Raw genomic sequence first — 18,570 nt, 5'->3', positions numbered from 1 at the left:
ATTGTATGTTTCATGATAATTGTTTCTGTTTTATTAATTCAAAAAACAATAAAGCTCTTTAAAATGGCATTTATTTATTCAAAAAATATGTTAAAAATGAACCCCATTGCCATTCTGCAAACACTGTATATGCTATAATCGAGGTATACGGTATCAACCGCCACGTTGTTCTGATTCTCATACAAGAGAATGCATAGACAGTACATGAAGACTGGGGTGCCAAACTGAATGTGTTTAATATGACAATGACTTGAGTGTGAGCCTTGAGTGAATCCGTCTCCAAAGAGGAAAAGCATTTGCAACACATTGGCACATACTAGCAGTGCCTCAATCTGAGTGAGTTAATTAAGATCCCATAGGGCAATTCCCCTTCCTTTTACTACAATGTCCCCTATAGTAATTGCAGAACATTTGAATGCCATTTAAAAACATTTATCTTGGCAAATTATTACTTAAACTGGGCAAACATTTTAGAGCAAAGGCTTGTGTGCTACATCTATTGAATGACTATTTCAGACAGTCTCCATATTAGTAGAGGCATATTGAAAAGGAGGCAGGGACAGCAATGATACAGAAACATCCGCCTCCTTAGTTTCAACATGGTAGGATGACAGATACAGGCAAGAGCTTGTGCAGGTTGATCATAGCTAGTAGCGATAGACTATTAATGTTGGCTTTTCATAGAGTCACTGATTTACTTTATTAATCACAGTTGAGGAGAAAGAACACATTGTAGATAGATGGACCGTTTCCCAGCTTTAGATAAAGCTTGATGACTGAAATCTATAGAAAACTAAAATGGTTAAAACAATTAATGTCCAGACAAGTTCTTGTTACAACGTCATGTTACAATCATAAGGGTGGTAATAAGGGATAGGTAAAAATAATGTTCATTTCAGTTTTTTGTCCAGTAACAAAACATTTCATGTGACAATGTCCCAAAGTGTCATTTGTTTTTCTCATCTTTTGCGTTCCCCTTTCTGTGTGCGTTTCTTCTCCTTGTCCTTCCTGTCCTGCCTGGCTAGTTTATCCTTCTCGCGCTGCATCTTGTCCGTCTCTTTCTTCTTATGCGAATCTTCCTTAGCCTGGTCCCTCTGCTGCTTCTTCCTGCTCAGAACCTCCTCCACGTTGGTGTTCTTAAACAGGGCTGAGGCGACCAGTAAAGGAGTTTCACAGCAAAACCAGCACCCCTATTCATAAAGTGTCTCATAGGAGTGCTGATCTAGGATCAGGTTTCCCCTATACATTTAATCAAGATTTAACAGGCAACACTGATCCTGGATCAGCACTCTTATTCCAAGGCGCTTTACAAATAAAGACCAATATGTACTATTACCTGGGTTAAGAAGTTGACGGGCCTTTCTAATCAACCTGGCCCGGGTATCCTGGAAGGATATTATTGACCTCATTCCGTCAGTAGAGAATGCCTGGTTATTCTTTAAAAGTGCTTTCCTCACTATCTTAATTAAGCACGCCCCATTCAAAAAACATTGAACCAGGAACAGATATAGCCCTTGGTTCACTCCAGACCTGACTGCCCTTGACCAGCACAAAAACATTCTGTGGCGTACTGCATTAGCATCGAATACCCCCTGCGATATGCAACTTTTCAGGAAAGTTAGGGACCAATATACACAGGCAATTAGAAAAGCAAAGGCTAGCTTTTTCAAACAGAAATTTGCATCCTGTAGCACAAATTCCAAAAGGTTCTGGGACACTAAAGTCCATGGAGAATAAGAGCACCTCCTCCCAGCTGCCCACTGCACTGAGGCTAGAAAGCACTGTCACCACCGATAAATCCGCGATAATTGATCATTTCAATAAGCATTTTTCTACGGCCATGCTTTCCACCTGGCTACCCCTACCCCGGTCAACAGCCCTGCGCCCCCCACAGCAACTTGCCTAAGTGGTCTTTTAAAAATATAGTACTGGTTAAATATTACTTAATGCAGTAAACAATACATTTGCATTCCATTTTAGTAATTTAGCAGACACTCTTATCCAGAGTGACACAGTTAGTGCATTCATCTTAAGATAGCTAGGTGGGACAACCACATATCACAGTAAGTACAATAAGAGGCATAGAGAGGATACATTTATCACCACTGGGGGGGAAAGCCTGCTCCTCCTCTTCAGCTTCAGTGTTGATGTCAAGGAAACTTGAAAAATAGTGTTACTCACTGCAGTCACATAAAAATGAACATTTTGGGAGACTGCTTGCATTATACATTACAGAAATAAACACTTAAGACCTTTAGAGCTGTATAGGTTTAACAAGGGGCAAAGCATAACGGTAGGAGTACACAATAATTGCAATATATTGATCCAAGGATATTCCTCATCATCGGTGATATTGGCATATTGAGCCAGGACTGCTTCTTTAGCTTCTTTCCTCTTCCTGGACTCCTGAGATACTTCCTTCTGTTTCACCACAATCTGTGCCTGCTTCTCTATCAGATTGGCAATGGCCAGTACCTCAGCTAAAGACAGAGAGAGAGAGGAAATTCCACAGATAATTCATACAACGGCTGCTCCAGCTATTAGCTCATGTCTGAAAATACAGCTAGAATAATGTTCTATCTTTTAAGTTTCAAAGCTTTTGATTTATGTTCATACCATCCTCCTTGTTTTTGGTTGCCGACCGGGCACAGCTCTCAGCCCACTGGCTAATGATCTCTTTGCAGACATCTTCAAGTTTCTCATCCTCCTGTGCATGGAAGACAGTGGAGTATGGAGATGAATTTAGTTAGTGAATTTGAACATCACTACCTTGAGACAAGTATGGTTAGATGCAGCCCAATATGGCAACTTTATTATGGACGAGTGGGTGTGTTGAAAGGAGTGGGTGTATGGAAAGTGAATCAGCTAATTGGCAGATTTGTTGCCACTCAAGACCATTTTGCGTTGCTGATTGGGCTGCGCGACGAGTCGATAAGCCGGCAACCAGTGTACAGGTGTTGTATCGACCAGCCTGCCAACCTAAAGTGCTTCCGACTGGGCAGCTGTATCACGGTCGTGTGGCCGGTGGTAGCTAACATGGCCATTCCCTCCACTGATTTTATTTCAAGTAGAATAGCAGCCTATACAAAAAATAGCATTTATTTGAAAATGTTTAGGTCCATTATAATTTATACATAATTTCTAGTTTTAGACATTCAAGAGTGGCCAGGAGTGTTTAACCCAAAGTATAAGTATGTATGTATGTATGTATGTATGTATGTATGTATATATGTATGTATGTATGTATGTATATTTTCTTTTACTCAAACCTCCACCGGGCTAGATTGAATGGGCTCCCAGGCCGGATTAGGTCAGTGGTTCCCAAACGTTTAATAGTTCCGTACCCCTTCAAACATTCAACTTCCAGCTGCGTACCCCCTCTAGCACCAGGGTCAGCGTACTCTCAAATGTTTTTTTGCCATCATTGTAAGCCTGCCACACACACAATGATACATTTATTAAACATAAGAATGAGGGTGAGTTTGCCACAATCCGGCTAGTGGGAAGTGACAAAGAGCTCTTATAGGACCAGGGCACAAATAATAATATAATAAATTATAAATAATTTTGCCATCTTACATACACTACCGTTCAAAAGTTTGGGGTCACTTGTCTTTGAAAGAAAAGCTAACTTTTTGTCCATTAAAATAACATCAAATTGATCAGAAATAGAGTAGACATTGTTAATGTTGTAAATGAATATTGTAGCTGGAAACAGCTGATTTTTATGGAATATGATAATGTACAGAGGCCCATTATCAGCAACCATCACTCCTGTGTTCCAATTGCATATTGTGTTAGCTAATCCAAGTTTATCATTTTAAAAGGCTAATTGATCATTAGAAACCCTTTTGCAATTATATCAGCACAGCTGAAAACTGTTGTCGTGATTAAAGAAGCAATAAAACTGCCCTTCTTTAGACTAGTTGAGTATCTGGAGCATCAGCATTTGTGGGTTTGATTACAGGCTCAAAATGGCCACAAACAGAACTTTCTTCTGAAACTTGTCAGTCTATTCTTGTTCTGAGAAATTAAGGCTATTCCATGCAAGAAATTGCCAAGAAACTGAAGATCTCGTACAACGCTGTGTACTACTCCCTTCGCAGAACAGGGCAAACTGGCTCTAACCAGAATAGAAAGAGGAGTGGGAGGCCCCGGTGCACAACTGAGAAAGAGGACAAGTACATTAGTGTCTGGTTTCAGAAACAGACGCCTCACAAGTCCTCAACTGGCAGCTTCATTAAATAGTCCCCGCAAAACACCAGTCTCAACGTCAACAGTCAAGAGGTGACTCCGGGATGCTGGCCTTCTAGGCAGAGTTCCTCTGTCCAGTGTCTGTGTTCTTTTGCCCATCTTAATCTTTTATTTGTATTAGCCAGTCTGAGATATGGCTTTTTCTTTGCAACTCTGCCTATAAGGCCAGCATCCTGGAGTCGCCTCTTCACTGTTGACGTTGAGACATTTCTCAAATGTTCAACCTTCCAAATTCTCTCTCAACAAGAGGGGTGAACAGTTGTGTCATGAACAGTGCTTGTGCCCGTAAACATAGATGTGGCGCTCACGCGCATTGTTACCCAATGCTGAAAGAGGGCCACTACTTTTCTTTCGACACTCCCACACGCCATATTGAGCTGCAGCTATACCCCCTTCTCCTTTGAGAGCAAGTGGGAAGGACGTAGTGTCAGTGAATCATCAGTTAGAATAATGCTCTATGTCAGGCGTTGCCAACCTTTGGAGCAGCCTACTGAGCATGTAGGCTTTCTCCAACCCTGATCTAACAAACTTGATTCAACTGAACCTGACGAGCAGCTTGGCCACCCTGCTGTATGTCATGAACCATCTGTTTGTCTGGAGAGTTCCACCGAAGTCTCAACATGGGCTAGCCGGCTAATAATAGAAAGGGTCTGGATAACTTCAGGTTTGATTCGCCTAACCCCCATCTCCAAATATGGCTAATGGTAGATTGGCACATGTCGCTAACGTTGTTACCAGTTAGTTATATGGGAACTGACCGATTGTAGTCACTCAGTTGTTAGTTAGCGTAGTTAACCCCCACGTGTAACCATTGAGCACGTTAGCCAGCTATTGACCAACTAAGCGCGGCGCAAGCATGGCATGTCTGCCCGCTATATTTACCAAAAACGCAGATAGAATTCCTAGCAGTGCGTCCTCCTTCTCTTCGTCACTCTCCTCCTCTTGAAGTATTCCTAAAATATAAGCTCCATACACCTCCTGGTCCACTTCTAAGGACTCTAGTCGATCATTCAGCCACTTCTCAAACTCTCCGGCATCTGCCATGGACGCCGCCATCTTGGCCGTTCGGGGTCTTCCACACCCTACAACTATCCGCGTGTATTGCCTGCTAGATACAACTTTAGCAGAATATGGTTGCTGCCTGGTACATTGTTTTAGTGATTGCCAGTAAATAATTCATAATTTACATTATTGCATTTAAGGAGGGATAATTAATCAACTACATAATCAATTTGAAATGTTATTCATTCGTTCATAGACGTGAGAATTCTTTAAACATCTTCATGTGAGATTATGTGACCAATATATCCGTGAATCAATCGGACGTAGTTAACACACCCCTATAATACAATGTTTATGAGATTTTATCATAGTATTCTATGAGATTCGAGAGCCCCCCGCCCTGACTCAGGTGACGTGGAAACATGTGATTCTCTACATTTCACCACTGGGTGGGAGTATAAGACATAGTCTGACTTAGTCAAGTATATATTTTCTCCAGTTTTACAGCCTAAAAAAGTATATATTTTCAAAAAATAATCTCTCATCTCACATGCTTGACCATCACCTGGATATGCTGAAAGATTGTTGTACATTTAAATGTATCCCTGACTCTGGACAATGTTTCCTGATCTCTAGTTTCTGCTCCCAGTTACACTAACTAGTACTGTTCTCTGTTGATACTGGGACAAGTAACGCCTCCCAGCTGTAAATACATTAAGGAGGGTTTCCAATGGGATGGTCTCACCCTGCCTTCAGAGAGGCCTCACTGTGTTTTGGGTATCAGTTAACCCCTTATCTTCCCTCCCTCCCTCCCTGCTTCTCTGTAATGGTTTCACATGTCACTGGTCTTGTAATAATGAAGTGTGAGGCTTCTGTGCTGCCATGGGGAAGCTGCCATGTACAACTGCACCCTTTATTTCCAATAAAAATGTGTGTTTGTGTGTGGAGTGGACTAGGCCCTTGCATGTTGAATTTAAACTTCGCTCACATCAATGTCAGGATCTGGGTAAATGTATATAGGCCATGAGGAGACGGATGCAGAGTGTAACAGTGTAGGTTCCGTCCCTCTCTTCGCCCCAACCCGGGCTCGAACCAGGGACCCTTGCACACATCAACAACTGACACCCACCGAAGCATCGTTACCCATCGCGCCACAAAAGCCGCGGCCCTTGCAACGCAAGGGGAACCCCTACTTCAAGTCTCAGAGCGAGTGACGTCACTGATTGAAATGCTATTAGCACGCACCACCGCTAACTAACTAGCCATTTCACATCGGTTACAAGAGCATGAAAATTGAACTGAACAAGTTCCACAGACATGTGACAAACAGAAATGGAATAATGTGCCCCTGAACAAAGTCAAAATCAAAAGTAACAGTCAGTATCTGGTGTGGCCACCAGCTGCATTAAGTACTGCAGTGCATCTCCTCCTCATGGACTGCACCAGATTTGCCAGTTCTTGCTGTGAGATGTTACCCCACTCTTCCACCAAGGCACCTGCAAGTTCCCGGAGATTTCTGGGGGGGAATGGCCCTAGCCCTCACCCTCCGATCCAACAGGTCCCAGACGTGCTCAATGGGATTGAGATCCAGGCTCTTCGCTGGCCATGGCAGAACACTGACATTCCTGTCTTGCAGGAAATCCTGCACAGAACGAGCAGTATGGCTGGTGGCATTGTCATGCTGGAGTGTCATTTCCTCCAAAGCTCCATTGTCCTGAGTCTGCACAACTCTGCCAGGACCTAGGATCAAGGGAGATACTAAAGTGTTTTAGTACTATATCTCTTGACACAATGATGAAAATAATCATGGCCTCCAAACCCTCAAGCTGCATACTGGACCCTATTCCAACTAAACTACTGAAAGAGCTGCTTCCTGTGCTTGGCCCTCCTATGTTGAACATAATAAACGGCTCTCTATCCACCGGATGTGTACCAAGCTCACTAAAAGTGGCAGTAATAAAGCCTCTCTTGAAAAAGCCGAATCTTGACCCAGAAATTATAAAAAACTATCGGTCTATATCGAATCTTCCATTCCTCTCAAAAAATTTGGAAAAAGCTGTTGCACAGCAACTCACTGCCTTCCTGAAGACAAACAATGTGTACGAAACGCTTCAGTCTGGTTTTAGACCCCATCATAGCACTGAGACTGCACTTGTGAAGGTGGTAAATGACCTTTTAATGACGTCAGACCGAGGCTCTGCATCTGTCCTCGTGCTCCTAGATCTTAGTGCCGCTTTTGATACCATCGATCACCACATTCTTTTGGAGAGATTGGAAACCCAAATTGGTCTACATGGACAAGTCCTGGCCTGGTTTAGATCTTATCTGTCGGAAAGATATCAGTTTGTCTCTGTGAATGGTTTGTCCTCTAACAAATCAATTGTAAATGTCGGTGTTCCTCAAGGTTCCGTTTTAGGACCACTATTGTTTTCACTATATATTTTACCTCTTGGGGATGTCATTCGAAAACATAATGTTAAATTTCACCGCTATGCGGACGACACACAGCTGTACATTTCAATGAAACATGGTGAAGCCTCAAAATTGCCCTCGCTAGAAGCCTGTGTTTCAGACATAAAGAAGTGGAAGGCTGCAAACTTTCTACTTTTAAACTCGGACAAAACAGAGATGCTTGTTCTAGGTCCCAAGAAACAAAGAGATCTTCTGTTGAATCTGACAATTAATCTGGATGGTTGTACAGTCGTCTCAAATAAACTGTGAAGGACCTCGGCGTTACTCTGGACCCTGATCTCTCTTTTGAAGAACATATCAAGACTGTTTCAAGGACAGCTTTTTTTCATCTACGTAAACATTGCAAAAATCAGAAACTTTCTGTCCAAAAATGACGCAGAAAAATTAATCCATGCTTTTGTTACTTCTAGGCTGGACTACTGCAATGCTCTACTTTCCGGCTACCCGCATAAAGCACTAAACAAACTTCAGTTAGTGCTAAATACGGCTGCTAGAATCCTGACTAGAACCAAAAAATGTGATCATATTACTCCAGTGCTAGCCTTCCTACACTGGCTTCCTGTTAAGGCAAGGGCTGATTTCAAGGTTTTACTGCTAACCTACAAAGCATTACATGGGCTTGCTCCTACCTATCTTTCCGATTTGGTCCTGCCGTACATACCTACACGTACGCTACGGTCACAAGACGCAGGCCTCCTAATTGTCCCTAGAATTTCTAAGCAAACGGCTGGAGGTAGGGCTTTCTCCTATAGAGCTCAATTTTTATGGAATGGTCTGCCTACCAATGTGAGAGACGCAGACTCAGTCTCAACCTTTAAGTGTTTACTGAAGACTTATCTCTTCAGTAGGTCCTATGATTAAGTATAGTCTGGCCCAGGAGTGTGAAGGTGAACGGAAAGGCTGGAGCAACGAACCGCCCTTGCTGTCTCTGCCTTGCCGGTTCCCCTCTTTCCACTGGGATTCTCTGCCTCTAACCCTATTACAGGGGCTGAGTCACTGGCTTACTGGTGTTCTTCCATGCCGTCCATGGGAGGGGTGCATCACTTGAGTGGGTTGAGTTACTGACGTGGTCTTCCTGTCTGGGTTGGTGCCCCCCCCTTGGGTTGTGCCATGGCGGAGATCGTTGTGGGCTATACTCGGCCTTGTCTTAGGAAGGTAAGTTGGTGGTTGGAGACATCCCTCTAGTGGTGTGGGGGCTGTGCTTTGGCAAAGTGGGTGGGGTTATATCCTGCCTGTTTGGCCCCGTCCGGGGGTATCATCGGATGGGGCCACAGTGTCTTCTGATCCCTCCTGTCTCAGCCTCCAGTATTTATGCTGCAGTAGTTTATGTGTCGGGGGGCTAGGGTCAGTCTGTTACATCTGGAGTATTTCTCTTGTCTTATCCGGTGTCCTGTGTGAATTTAAATATGCTCTCTCTAATTCTCTCTTTCTCTCTTTCTGTCTTTCTCTCGGAGGACCTGAGCCCTAGGACCATGCCTCAGGACTACCTGGCATGATGACTCCTTGCTGTCCCCAGTCCACCTGGCAGTGCTGCTGCTCCAGTTTCAACTGTTCTGCCTGTGGCTATGGAACCCTGACCTGTTCACCGGACGTGCTTGTTGCACCCTCGACAACTACTATGATTATTATTATTTGACCATGCTGGTCATTTATGAACATTTTAACATCTTGACCATGTTCTGTTATAATATCCACCCTGCACAGCCAGAAGAGGACTGGCCACCCCTCATAGCCTGGTTCCTCTCTAGGTTTCTTCCTAGGTTTTTGGCCATTCTAGGGAGTTTTTCCTAGGGAGTTTTTCCTAGCCACCGTGCTTCTTTCACATGCATTGCTTGCTGTTTGGGGTTTTAGGCTGGGTTTCTGTACAGCACTTTGAGATATCAGCTGATGTACGAAGGGCTATATAAATACATTTGCTTTGATTTGATGTCAGGATGAGCCTGCAGGAAGGGTACCACATGAGGGAGGAGGATGTCTTCCCTGTAACGCACAGCGTTGAGATTGCCTGCAATGACAACAGCTCAGTCCGATGATGCTGTGACACACCGCCCCAGACCATGACGGACCCTCCACCTCCAAATCGATACCTCTCCAGAGTACAGGCCTCGGTGTAACGCTCGTTTCTTCGACGATAAACGTGAATCCGACCATCACCCCTGGTGAGACAAAACCGCGACTCGTCAGTGAAGAGCACTTTTTGCCAGTCCTGTCTGGTCCAGCGACGGTGGGTTTGTGCTCATAGGCGACATTGTTGCCGGTAATGTCTGATGAGGACCTGCCTTACAACAGGTCTACAAGCCCTCAGTCCAGCCTTTCTCAGTTTATTGAGGACAGTCTGAGCACTGATGGTGGGATTGTGCGTTCCTGGTGTAACCTTTGGCAGCTGTTGTTGCCATCCTGTACCTGTCCCGCAGGTGTGATGTTCGGATGTGCCGACCCTGTGCAGGTGTTGTTACACGTGGTCTGCCACTGCGAGGACGACAAGCTGTCCGTCTTGTCTCCCTGTAGCGCTGTCTTAGGCGTCTCACAGTACGGACATTGCAATTTATTAACCTGGCCACATCTGCAGTCCTCATGCCTCCTTGCAGCATGCCTAAGGCACGTTCACGCAGATGAGCAGGGACCCTGGGCATCTTTCTTTTGGTGTTTTTCAGAGTCAGTAGAAAGGCCTCTTTAGTGTCCTAAGTTTTCATAACTGTGACCTTAATTGCCTACCGTCTAAAAACGACCGTTCCACAGGTGCATGTTCATTAATCATTTATGGTTCACTGAACAAGCATGGGAAACAGTGTTTAAACCCTTTACAATGAAGATCTGTGAAGTTATTTAGATTTTTACGAATTATCTTTGACAGGGTCCTGAAAAGGGACGTTTCTTTTTTTGTTGAGTTTACACTTGTGGTTGTTTGTGTGCTAAAGCTAAAGACAAGGGCAAGAGAGATTGAGACACTATGGAACAGTGTGTATGTTTGAGAGAGAAGGAGACATGACAACGTGGCTGGCATGACAACAGACTGGCACTGTCTCGGTCTCATCTGAGCCAGAGAGGCCCAGAGTCGGCCCATGCCGCTCTCCACAGTTCCACGTAGCTTGAGGACAGCTGTCCTATTTTCATCGAGGGGTTGTGGATTGATGCGAAGTGACGAGGGCCGCGAGCCGCTGAGTGGGTGGGTATCCACATGCTTGGCTCCACAGGCAACCTCCCTCCACAGAGACCCCACACACGTACGCACACCGACATGCATGCACATGGAGGCAAGCACACACACACATACGCACTCATGCGAGCACACACTCTCCTATCTTCACCCCCCCAATGCCACCGGCCTAAAAAAGCCCTATGTCACTATTTGCAATGTCCTCCCTGTCAACATCTTCTCTGCCCCGGTGTCAATGTGACAGCACAATCCAGACCCTACTACAGTATTTATCATTTTGGTACTATTTTCTTAAGTATGTGTTGAATTTTAAAAACTCTTAGAACAATACACCAATCTGGTAACACTTGATACGCAGCCAGTCTTACATTCAAAACCTTTCATTGTGCATTCAATTTGTTTGGAGACATCTTTCACCACACAACCTTTGATCCAAAATATAAGTTTACTGCAAAATATAATGAGTACTTTGGTTTAATCATCAAAACACAATTTAGTTATCTTAACAACCAGTTAATCCAATAGCATTTTTTTAAATACATGTTTAAAAATTGCTATTTGAATGTAGTATGCTACATTACTGTAAATTACAGTACATTACACTGTTTTCACATTAGGCAAAACACTTTTACTACCGATTAAAATTGACTGAACATCAAATTTCCATAATTTATATCCCATGTGTGATCATTAAAGACATATTTCACAATGTAACAAATTAAATAAATGACAGAAACATCATGTTTAGCAGGCACTAGTTTGCATGAAGACTGTCTTGAGCACTTGGCCATAGGTTCTCATCGAAATTCCAGTAATTATCCTCATTGTTCATGCACCTGGGGAAAAACTTTTCGTATGGCGAATCCAAGCCTGACATAGGTCTGTTATTGCATGCCTCACCGATGCCCTGAAGGAGGGTGGTACGTTTATGAGGATAGCAATCGTACATCTTCCACCTGTATTGTAATCTTGTATTGTATTTTAAGGTATTGTGTTGTACATCTGTATTGTAGTGGTCCTGTATGTTTTATTTTTTTATTTATTTTTTATTTCACCTTTATTTAACCAGGTAGGCTAGTTGAGAACAAGTTCTCATTTGCAACTGCGACCTGGCCAAGATAAAGCGTAGCAATTCGACACATACAACACAGTTACACATGGAATAAACAAAACATACAGTCAATAATACAGTAGAACAAAAGAAAACAAAAAGTCTATGTTCAGTGAGTGCAAATGAGGTAAGTTAAGACAATAAATAGGCCATGGTAGCGAAGTAATAACGATATAGTAATTAAACACTGGAACGGTAGATGTGCAGAAGATGAGTGTGCAAGTAGAGATACCGGGGTGCAAAGGAGCAAGATAAATAAATAAATACAGTATGGGGATGAGGTAGTTAGATAGATGGGCTGTTTACAGATGGGCTATGTACAGGTGCAGTGATCTGTGAGCTGCTCTGACAGCTGGTGCTTAAAGCTAGTGAGGGAGATATGAGTCTCCAGCTTCAGAGATTTTTGCAGTTCGTTCCAGTCATTGGCAGCAGAGAACTGGAAGGAAAGACAACCAAAGGAATTGGCTTTGGGGGTGACCAGTGAGATATACCTGCTGGAGCGCGTGCTACGAGTGGGTGCTGCTATGGTGACCAGTGAGCTGAGATAAGACGGGGCTTTACCTAGCAGAGACTTGTAGATAACCTGTAGCCAGTGGGTTTGGCGACGAGTATCAAGCGAGGGCCAACCAACGAGAGCGTACAGGTCGCAATGGTGGGTAGTGTATGGGGCTTTGGTGACAAAACGGATGGCACTGTGATAGACTGCATCCAGTTTGTTGAGTAGAGTGTTGGAGGCTATTTTATATATCTATCCTAGATGGTAGGATAGATATAGGTCTGTAGCAGTTTGGGTCTAGAGTGTCACCCCCTTTGAAGAGGGGGATGACTGCGGCAGCTTTCCAATCTTTGGGAATCTCAGACGATACGAAAGAGAGGTTGAACAGGCTAGTAATAGGGGTTGCAACAATTTCGGGAGATAATTTTAGAAAGAGAGGGTCCAGATTGTCTAGCCCGGCTGATTTGTATGGGTCCAGATTTTGCAGCTCTTTCAGAACATCAGCTATCTGAATTTGGGTGAAGGAGAAATGGTGGGGGCTTTGGCGGGTTGCTGTGGAGGGTGCCGGGCAGTTGACCGGGATAGGGGTAGCCAGGTGGAAAGCATGGCTAGCCGTAGAGAAATGCTTATTGAAATTCTCAATTATAGAGGATTTATCTGTGGTAACAGTGTTTCTTAGCCTCAGAGCAGTGGGCAGCTGGGAGGAGGTGTTCTTATTCTCCATGTGTCTCAGTTCATAAAAGCATGGCATTAGCGACACTAGAGTTGTAGGTTCAATTCCCACTGGGGTCACATACCAAAATATGTTGGCTGTTACCACTTTGGATTAAAGCATTTGCTATGTAAATAATAATAATTTGGGGGGTGCTTATATTTGTCCAGTTACACACAGTCTGTAATGGAAATGTGTTTTTTGCAAATCCCAACTCCCCCTGAGATACACGCAGGGAGTGGGGTCACAGCCAGGGTCACCATTGTACATCACCTCTGGAGCAATTAGGGTTAAGTGTAAGCTAGAAACACAAGCATTTTGCTGCACTTGGTGTAACATGCTAATCTGTGTACACAACCAATACTTTGATTTGAATACATCAATTCAGATTTTTTCCAAATTTACTGTGATGTAAAATCATTAGTCATCATCATAGTAGTACATTCGAGTATATATCATACTATTTATGTTTCTACTTTAGAGACATACATTTTTATTATCTATTGTAGTTCTCTAAATCTGTAGTAGACAAACCAGTATACATGTAAAATCTATAGGTTTACCAAACGTTTAAGTTATCATCAATTAAGAGCAGTCTGCAATTCTAATCATTTTGTCATTGGGTGCAGATAACATTTTACAGTTTTAAAGCAATTTTTCTTGCAATTCTATACATTTTGCCATGGCTAACATTTTGCAGTGACTCAAACATTACAACAAAATCTATAGGCTAAAAAACACATCTAAAAATCATTAGCGGACATGGGCTAGTTAATCTGGACATTTCTGACAAGTGATAAATAGCTCTCTAATGTATGTAATGACTGACATGACGAGGAAAACTGATGATGCACTACCCAGTCTATAAATTGCACCTTGTACATTCTACCATTACAACTGTCAGGAGTAAGTTGAGTTCCTTTAAAAACAGAAGGGGAAAATAGCTTTTGACTAGTTTTGTGTGTTTAATATATATATCTCATTGCTTAAATGTATGCATAAATAAGACCTTATAGATGCCCAGTTTTGGTCATGATATGGTTTCAGCTTCTTTAGGTTTTTCAGCTCTACTCTATGAAGCGCAGAGCCAGAGCTCTGACGTCATGTATAGCATGTTACTGTACAGCCACTGCTTTCCAATTTAGACGCTTATCAGTGTCCACATCTGCTATTTTGAACCTGTATACAGGTAGAGTATGAAGAGCCACATAAGAGAAAACATATTTTAACAAAAAACAAGAGAATCATATCAAAAGTAATGGGAGGCGTTGCATTGTGAAAGGCACATACTTTATATGAACATATATACCATTGTGAAAGGCACATACTTTATATGAACATATATAGCATTGTGAAACATGTACAGCTGAAGTCGGAAGCTTAAATACACCTTAGCCAAATACATTTGTGACCTGTTGACACTCGAAAAGGGCAACCGGTGAAGAACAAACACCATTGTAAATACAACCCATATTTATGTTTATTTATTTTCCCTTTTGTACATTAACCATTTGCACATCGTTACAACACTGTATATATACAGTTGAAGTCGGAAGTTTACATACACCTTAGCCAAATACATTTAAACTCAGTTTTTCCCAATTCCTGACATTTAATCCTTGTAAAGATTCCCTGTTTTAGGCCAGTTAGGATCACCAATTTATTTTAAGAATGTGAAATGTCAGAATAATAGTAGAGAGATAGTAGATTTATTTCAGCTTTTATTTCTTTCATCACATTCCCAGTGGGTCAGAAGTTTACATACACTCAATTAGTATTTGGTAGCATTGCCTTTAAATTGTTTAACTTAGGTCAAACGTTTCAGGTAGCCTTCCACAAGCTTCCCACAATAAGTTGGGTGAATGTTGGCCCATTCCTCCTGACAGAGCTGGTGTAACTGAGTCAGGTTTGTAGGCCTCCTTGCTCGCACACATTTTTCAGTTCTGCCCACAAATTTTCTATAAGACTGAGGTCAGGGCTTTGTGATGGCCACTCCAATACCTTGACTTTGTTGTCCTTAAGCCATTTTGCCACAACTTTGGAAGTATGCTTGGTGTCATTGTCCATTTGGAAGACCCATTTGCAACAAAGCTTTAACTTCCTGACTGATGTCTTGAGATGTTGCTTCACTATATCCCCATCATTTTCCATCCCTCATGATGCCATCTATTTTGTGAAGTGCATCAGTCCCTCCTGCAGCAAAGCACCCCCACAACATCATGTGCTTCACCCCGTGCTTCACGGGTTGGGATGGTGTTCTTCGTCTTGCAAGCCTCCCCCTTTTTCCTCCAAACATAACGATGGTCATTATGGCCAAACAGTTCTATTTTTGTTTCATCAGACCAGAGGACATTTCTCCAAAAAGTACGATCTTTGTCCCCATGTGCAGTTGCAAATTGTAGTCTGGCTTTTTTATGGTGGTTTTGGTGCAGTGGCTTCTTCCTTGCTGAGCGGCCTTTCAGGTTATGTTGATATAGGACTCGTTTTACTGTGGTTATAGATACTTTTGTACCTGTTTCCTCCAGCATCCTCACAAGGTCCTTTGCTGTTGTTCTGGGATTGATTTCCACTTTTCGCACCAAAGTACGTTCATCTCTAGGAGACAGAATGCGTCTCCTTTCTGAGCGGTATGACGGCTGCGTGGTCCCATGGTGTTTATACTTGCGTACTATTGTTTGTACAGATGTCTTAACAGACTTGCCAAAACTATAGTTTGTTAACAAGAAATTTGTGGAGTGGTTGGAAAACAAGTTTTAATGACTCCAACCTAAGTGTATGTAAACTTCCGACTTCAACTGTACATGAAACACAAATTCAACTGTAGATGAAACACCAATTAAGATTGGTGAAAAAGTGACTGTATGATTTGTGTGTTGTACTTAGTCAGTTGAAAATGTGCTTACAGTTTGAAACAACTGCCTTTTTGATGATCTGTTTTGAGTTTTGCACTAAGAGTTATGGAAATTTACCATATACTTGTGAAAATTTCACCAAAGCAATAAAAAAAATGGTTAAAACAACAGCAAATTTACAGCATTAGTAAATAACATACCAATGGGCTAAGTTACTCCTTTCTTTGTGGTATAGGCCTGTGGATTTAGTTTTAGATGATATACATTAGTCATGTTATTGTGACGATCTTAAAATGTGCTTTGATATGGTATAGACGAGATTTTGGCAGAATAGTGTCATTTATCTGCAGGACAGGGGTGCCATTGTGCAGGTTTGATTGGATTGGCCACAGAAAGGCAGTGCTGGTTGCTGAGTCACTCCTGTCCTGTTGCTCGGTGGCTCAGTAGCTCTTTGGTAGATCAAATGGTAGCCTAGAGCAGATACGTTCACAGAAACGTTTAGCTGTAGGACAATATGTGATGATGAGGGCAGTTGTTAATAGTTGTTGTGAGGTTGAGTCTGATGTTGTTGGCAGTCCTCCCCCATCACCCCTGGAGGGACACGTCTGCACTGTCTGTCTGTCTGTCTGTCTGTCTATGGTTTCCTCCAGCTAGCTCTTTACTCTGAATTATCGCAATTAAAACCCACCACATGAGCGAGAGCAGAGAGCAGAGAGAGAGATAGGTCATGAATATGCAACACTAACTGGACGTTGTCCGGGGAGACCTCTCTTAGAGTTCTGAGGTTTCCTTTCTCCAAGTCATTGGGACGCACAAAGACCAGTTGACAGCGTTTCCCTCCCGTTTTGTGCATGTGGCGCCCGAACGGGTTGGTGAACTTTCATGACCTCCCGGAGTGAGAGGAAACTTTTTGTCGTCGTGGCTTTGGCAGCCTGCCTCGGTGGCCGTGCCAAGTGAACTCCTGCCTACCGCACCCCTATTGGGGGTCGAGGGGGAGGAAGCTGGGTGGACATTTCTAGACCTAGATGACCAAGAGGAAGAGGGCAAATATTTAGCCCTTCCACTGGATCAGGCCATGTACCCCTGTCTCTCCCCTGGTGCTCCTCACTCTGTATTCAGAGTCACGGATCTCATTTCTGGGGGTAATATTTCAAGCGGGCCACAGATGTGGAATTAAATTGAAGACCTGGCTTGGAATGGGGCAGAGGGTAGGTGGAAAGGGCAGGCTAGGAGAGCGGAAAGGGAAAGGTTGTGCTTATATAATGGTTAGGGGTTTTGGTGAAGTGATTTCTGCAAATGTCACCCACATCGAGTGGTCCAGAAAAAGGCTAAAGGGTGACCATTTTCCACACTCATTGTTATACTATAATGGTTAGGAGGGTTTGAGCACCTGGAATAGCCAGAGATCAAAATATGGCGCAAAATGTACGGTTTTATTTATAGTGCAGCCCCTGATAGTGCCAATATTTAGGTATAAGAAGCTTTGATGAATGCATCCAAAGTTCCACATTGCACAAAAATGACAAAAGCGACAAAAAGTCAGGTTTACCAAAACTTCAGTTGTCCAGTGGACACAAAACACCTATAGGGATAGACAGACAAGTCCCTCATCTGAGTATGACTGGAGAAAACTACACATCGCCACACTCATCAGTTCAGTCTACGGACGCAAAAAACTGTTGACATTCGTAATGTCTCTCTGATTTATCATGAACACACACAAACCGACTCATTACAAAGGTGATTGTCTTTGCACAGTGGATTGCTAAATGCATTTTGCTTACGTTGTGCTTTCTTTGCAAAAAGACAGCAGCTAACAGACACAGACAGACAGGGTCACGGTGACATCTCACGACTCCGCAGTTGTTTACACACGCGTGCAAATATTTACCTTGATGTGTTGCACATCACAGCTTTGCTCTGCCACGGGGGCCTGCATCTGCATTAAGGTCTTAAGATTTCCATCATCTGAATCTGAATATGTTTCCTCGTAGATGAGAAGATGATCGAGTAGGAAACGCCTCCCGAAGAGGCTAGACAAATCAGAGGTCATTTAACCTTGACTTTGCAATACAGAGGTTATGCGCTATGATGGTACCATTTTAATTCGGAACCAGCTGCTATCTTCATCCAGGGCTATACAGGGACCAGACGACCCTTAGACCTTCACCCTCTAACCTCTCCCAGCTAGACAGAACAGGAGAGCCCAAGGTTAAAGAGGGAGTTGGAAGAGAAGCAGGTGGGATTGATGTAGCTTCTGTCTACAGTTCCACTGGGTGAGTGGTGAGTGTTAGTGCATGCTGCAGTGTATTGTCTTTCTGAGTCTGGCCTGTCTGTCACGTCTGCTCCCGGGCTCAGTCAACCCTGCGCTACTGGTGGCTGTCACACACACACAGTGCTGCGCAGTCTCACACCACCTGTGCTGTCTGTGACGTTTTATCTGAGCTGATCTGTCTCTACAGCCTCACTACTTCCTCATCAACCTCTGCACTTAGCCAATGAGAGGAGGGTTTG

The 18,570-nt window shown here is 43.2% G+C and overlaps 1 protein-coding gene across 1 annotated transcript; it reads right to left on the bottom strand.

Annotated features, from left to right (window-relative positions):
* Positions 1–54: 54 nt before the first annotated feature.
* On the bottom strand, positions 55–5,350 carry LOC106607307 (coiled-coil domain-containing protein 43). The gene is made up of 5 exons (XM_014204144.2): positions 5,137–5,350; positions 2,617–2,707; positions 2,336–2,480; positions 2,095–2,141; positions 55–1,147 (listed from the first exon to the last, which is right to left on the bottom strand). The coding sequence occupies exons 1-5, from the start codon at positions 5,308–5,310 to the stop codon at positions 960–962; spliced, it is 645 nt and encodes a 214-aa protein (XP_014059619.1). The 5' UTR covers positions 5,311–5,350; the 3' UTR covers positions 55–959.
* Between the last annotated feature and the right edge of the window lie 13,220 nt (positions 5,351–18,570).

This window comes from Salmo salar, chromosome ssa06, assembly GCF_905237065.1.
Source record: "Salmo salar chromosome ssa06, Ssal_v3.1, whole genome shotgun sequence".
Classification (NCBI taxonomy): Eukaryota; Metazoa; Chordata; class Actinopteri; order Salmoniformes; family Salmonidae; genus Salmo; species Salmo salar.
This window is presented reverse-complemented; position numbering and strand designations above follow the sequence as displayed.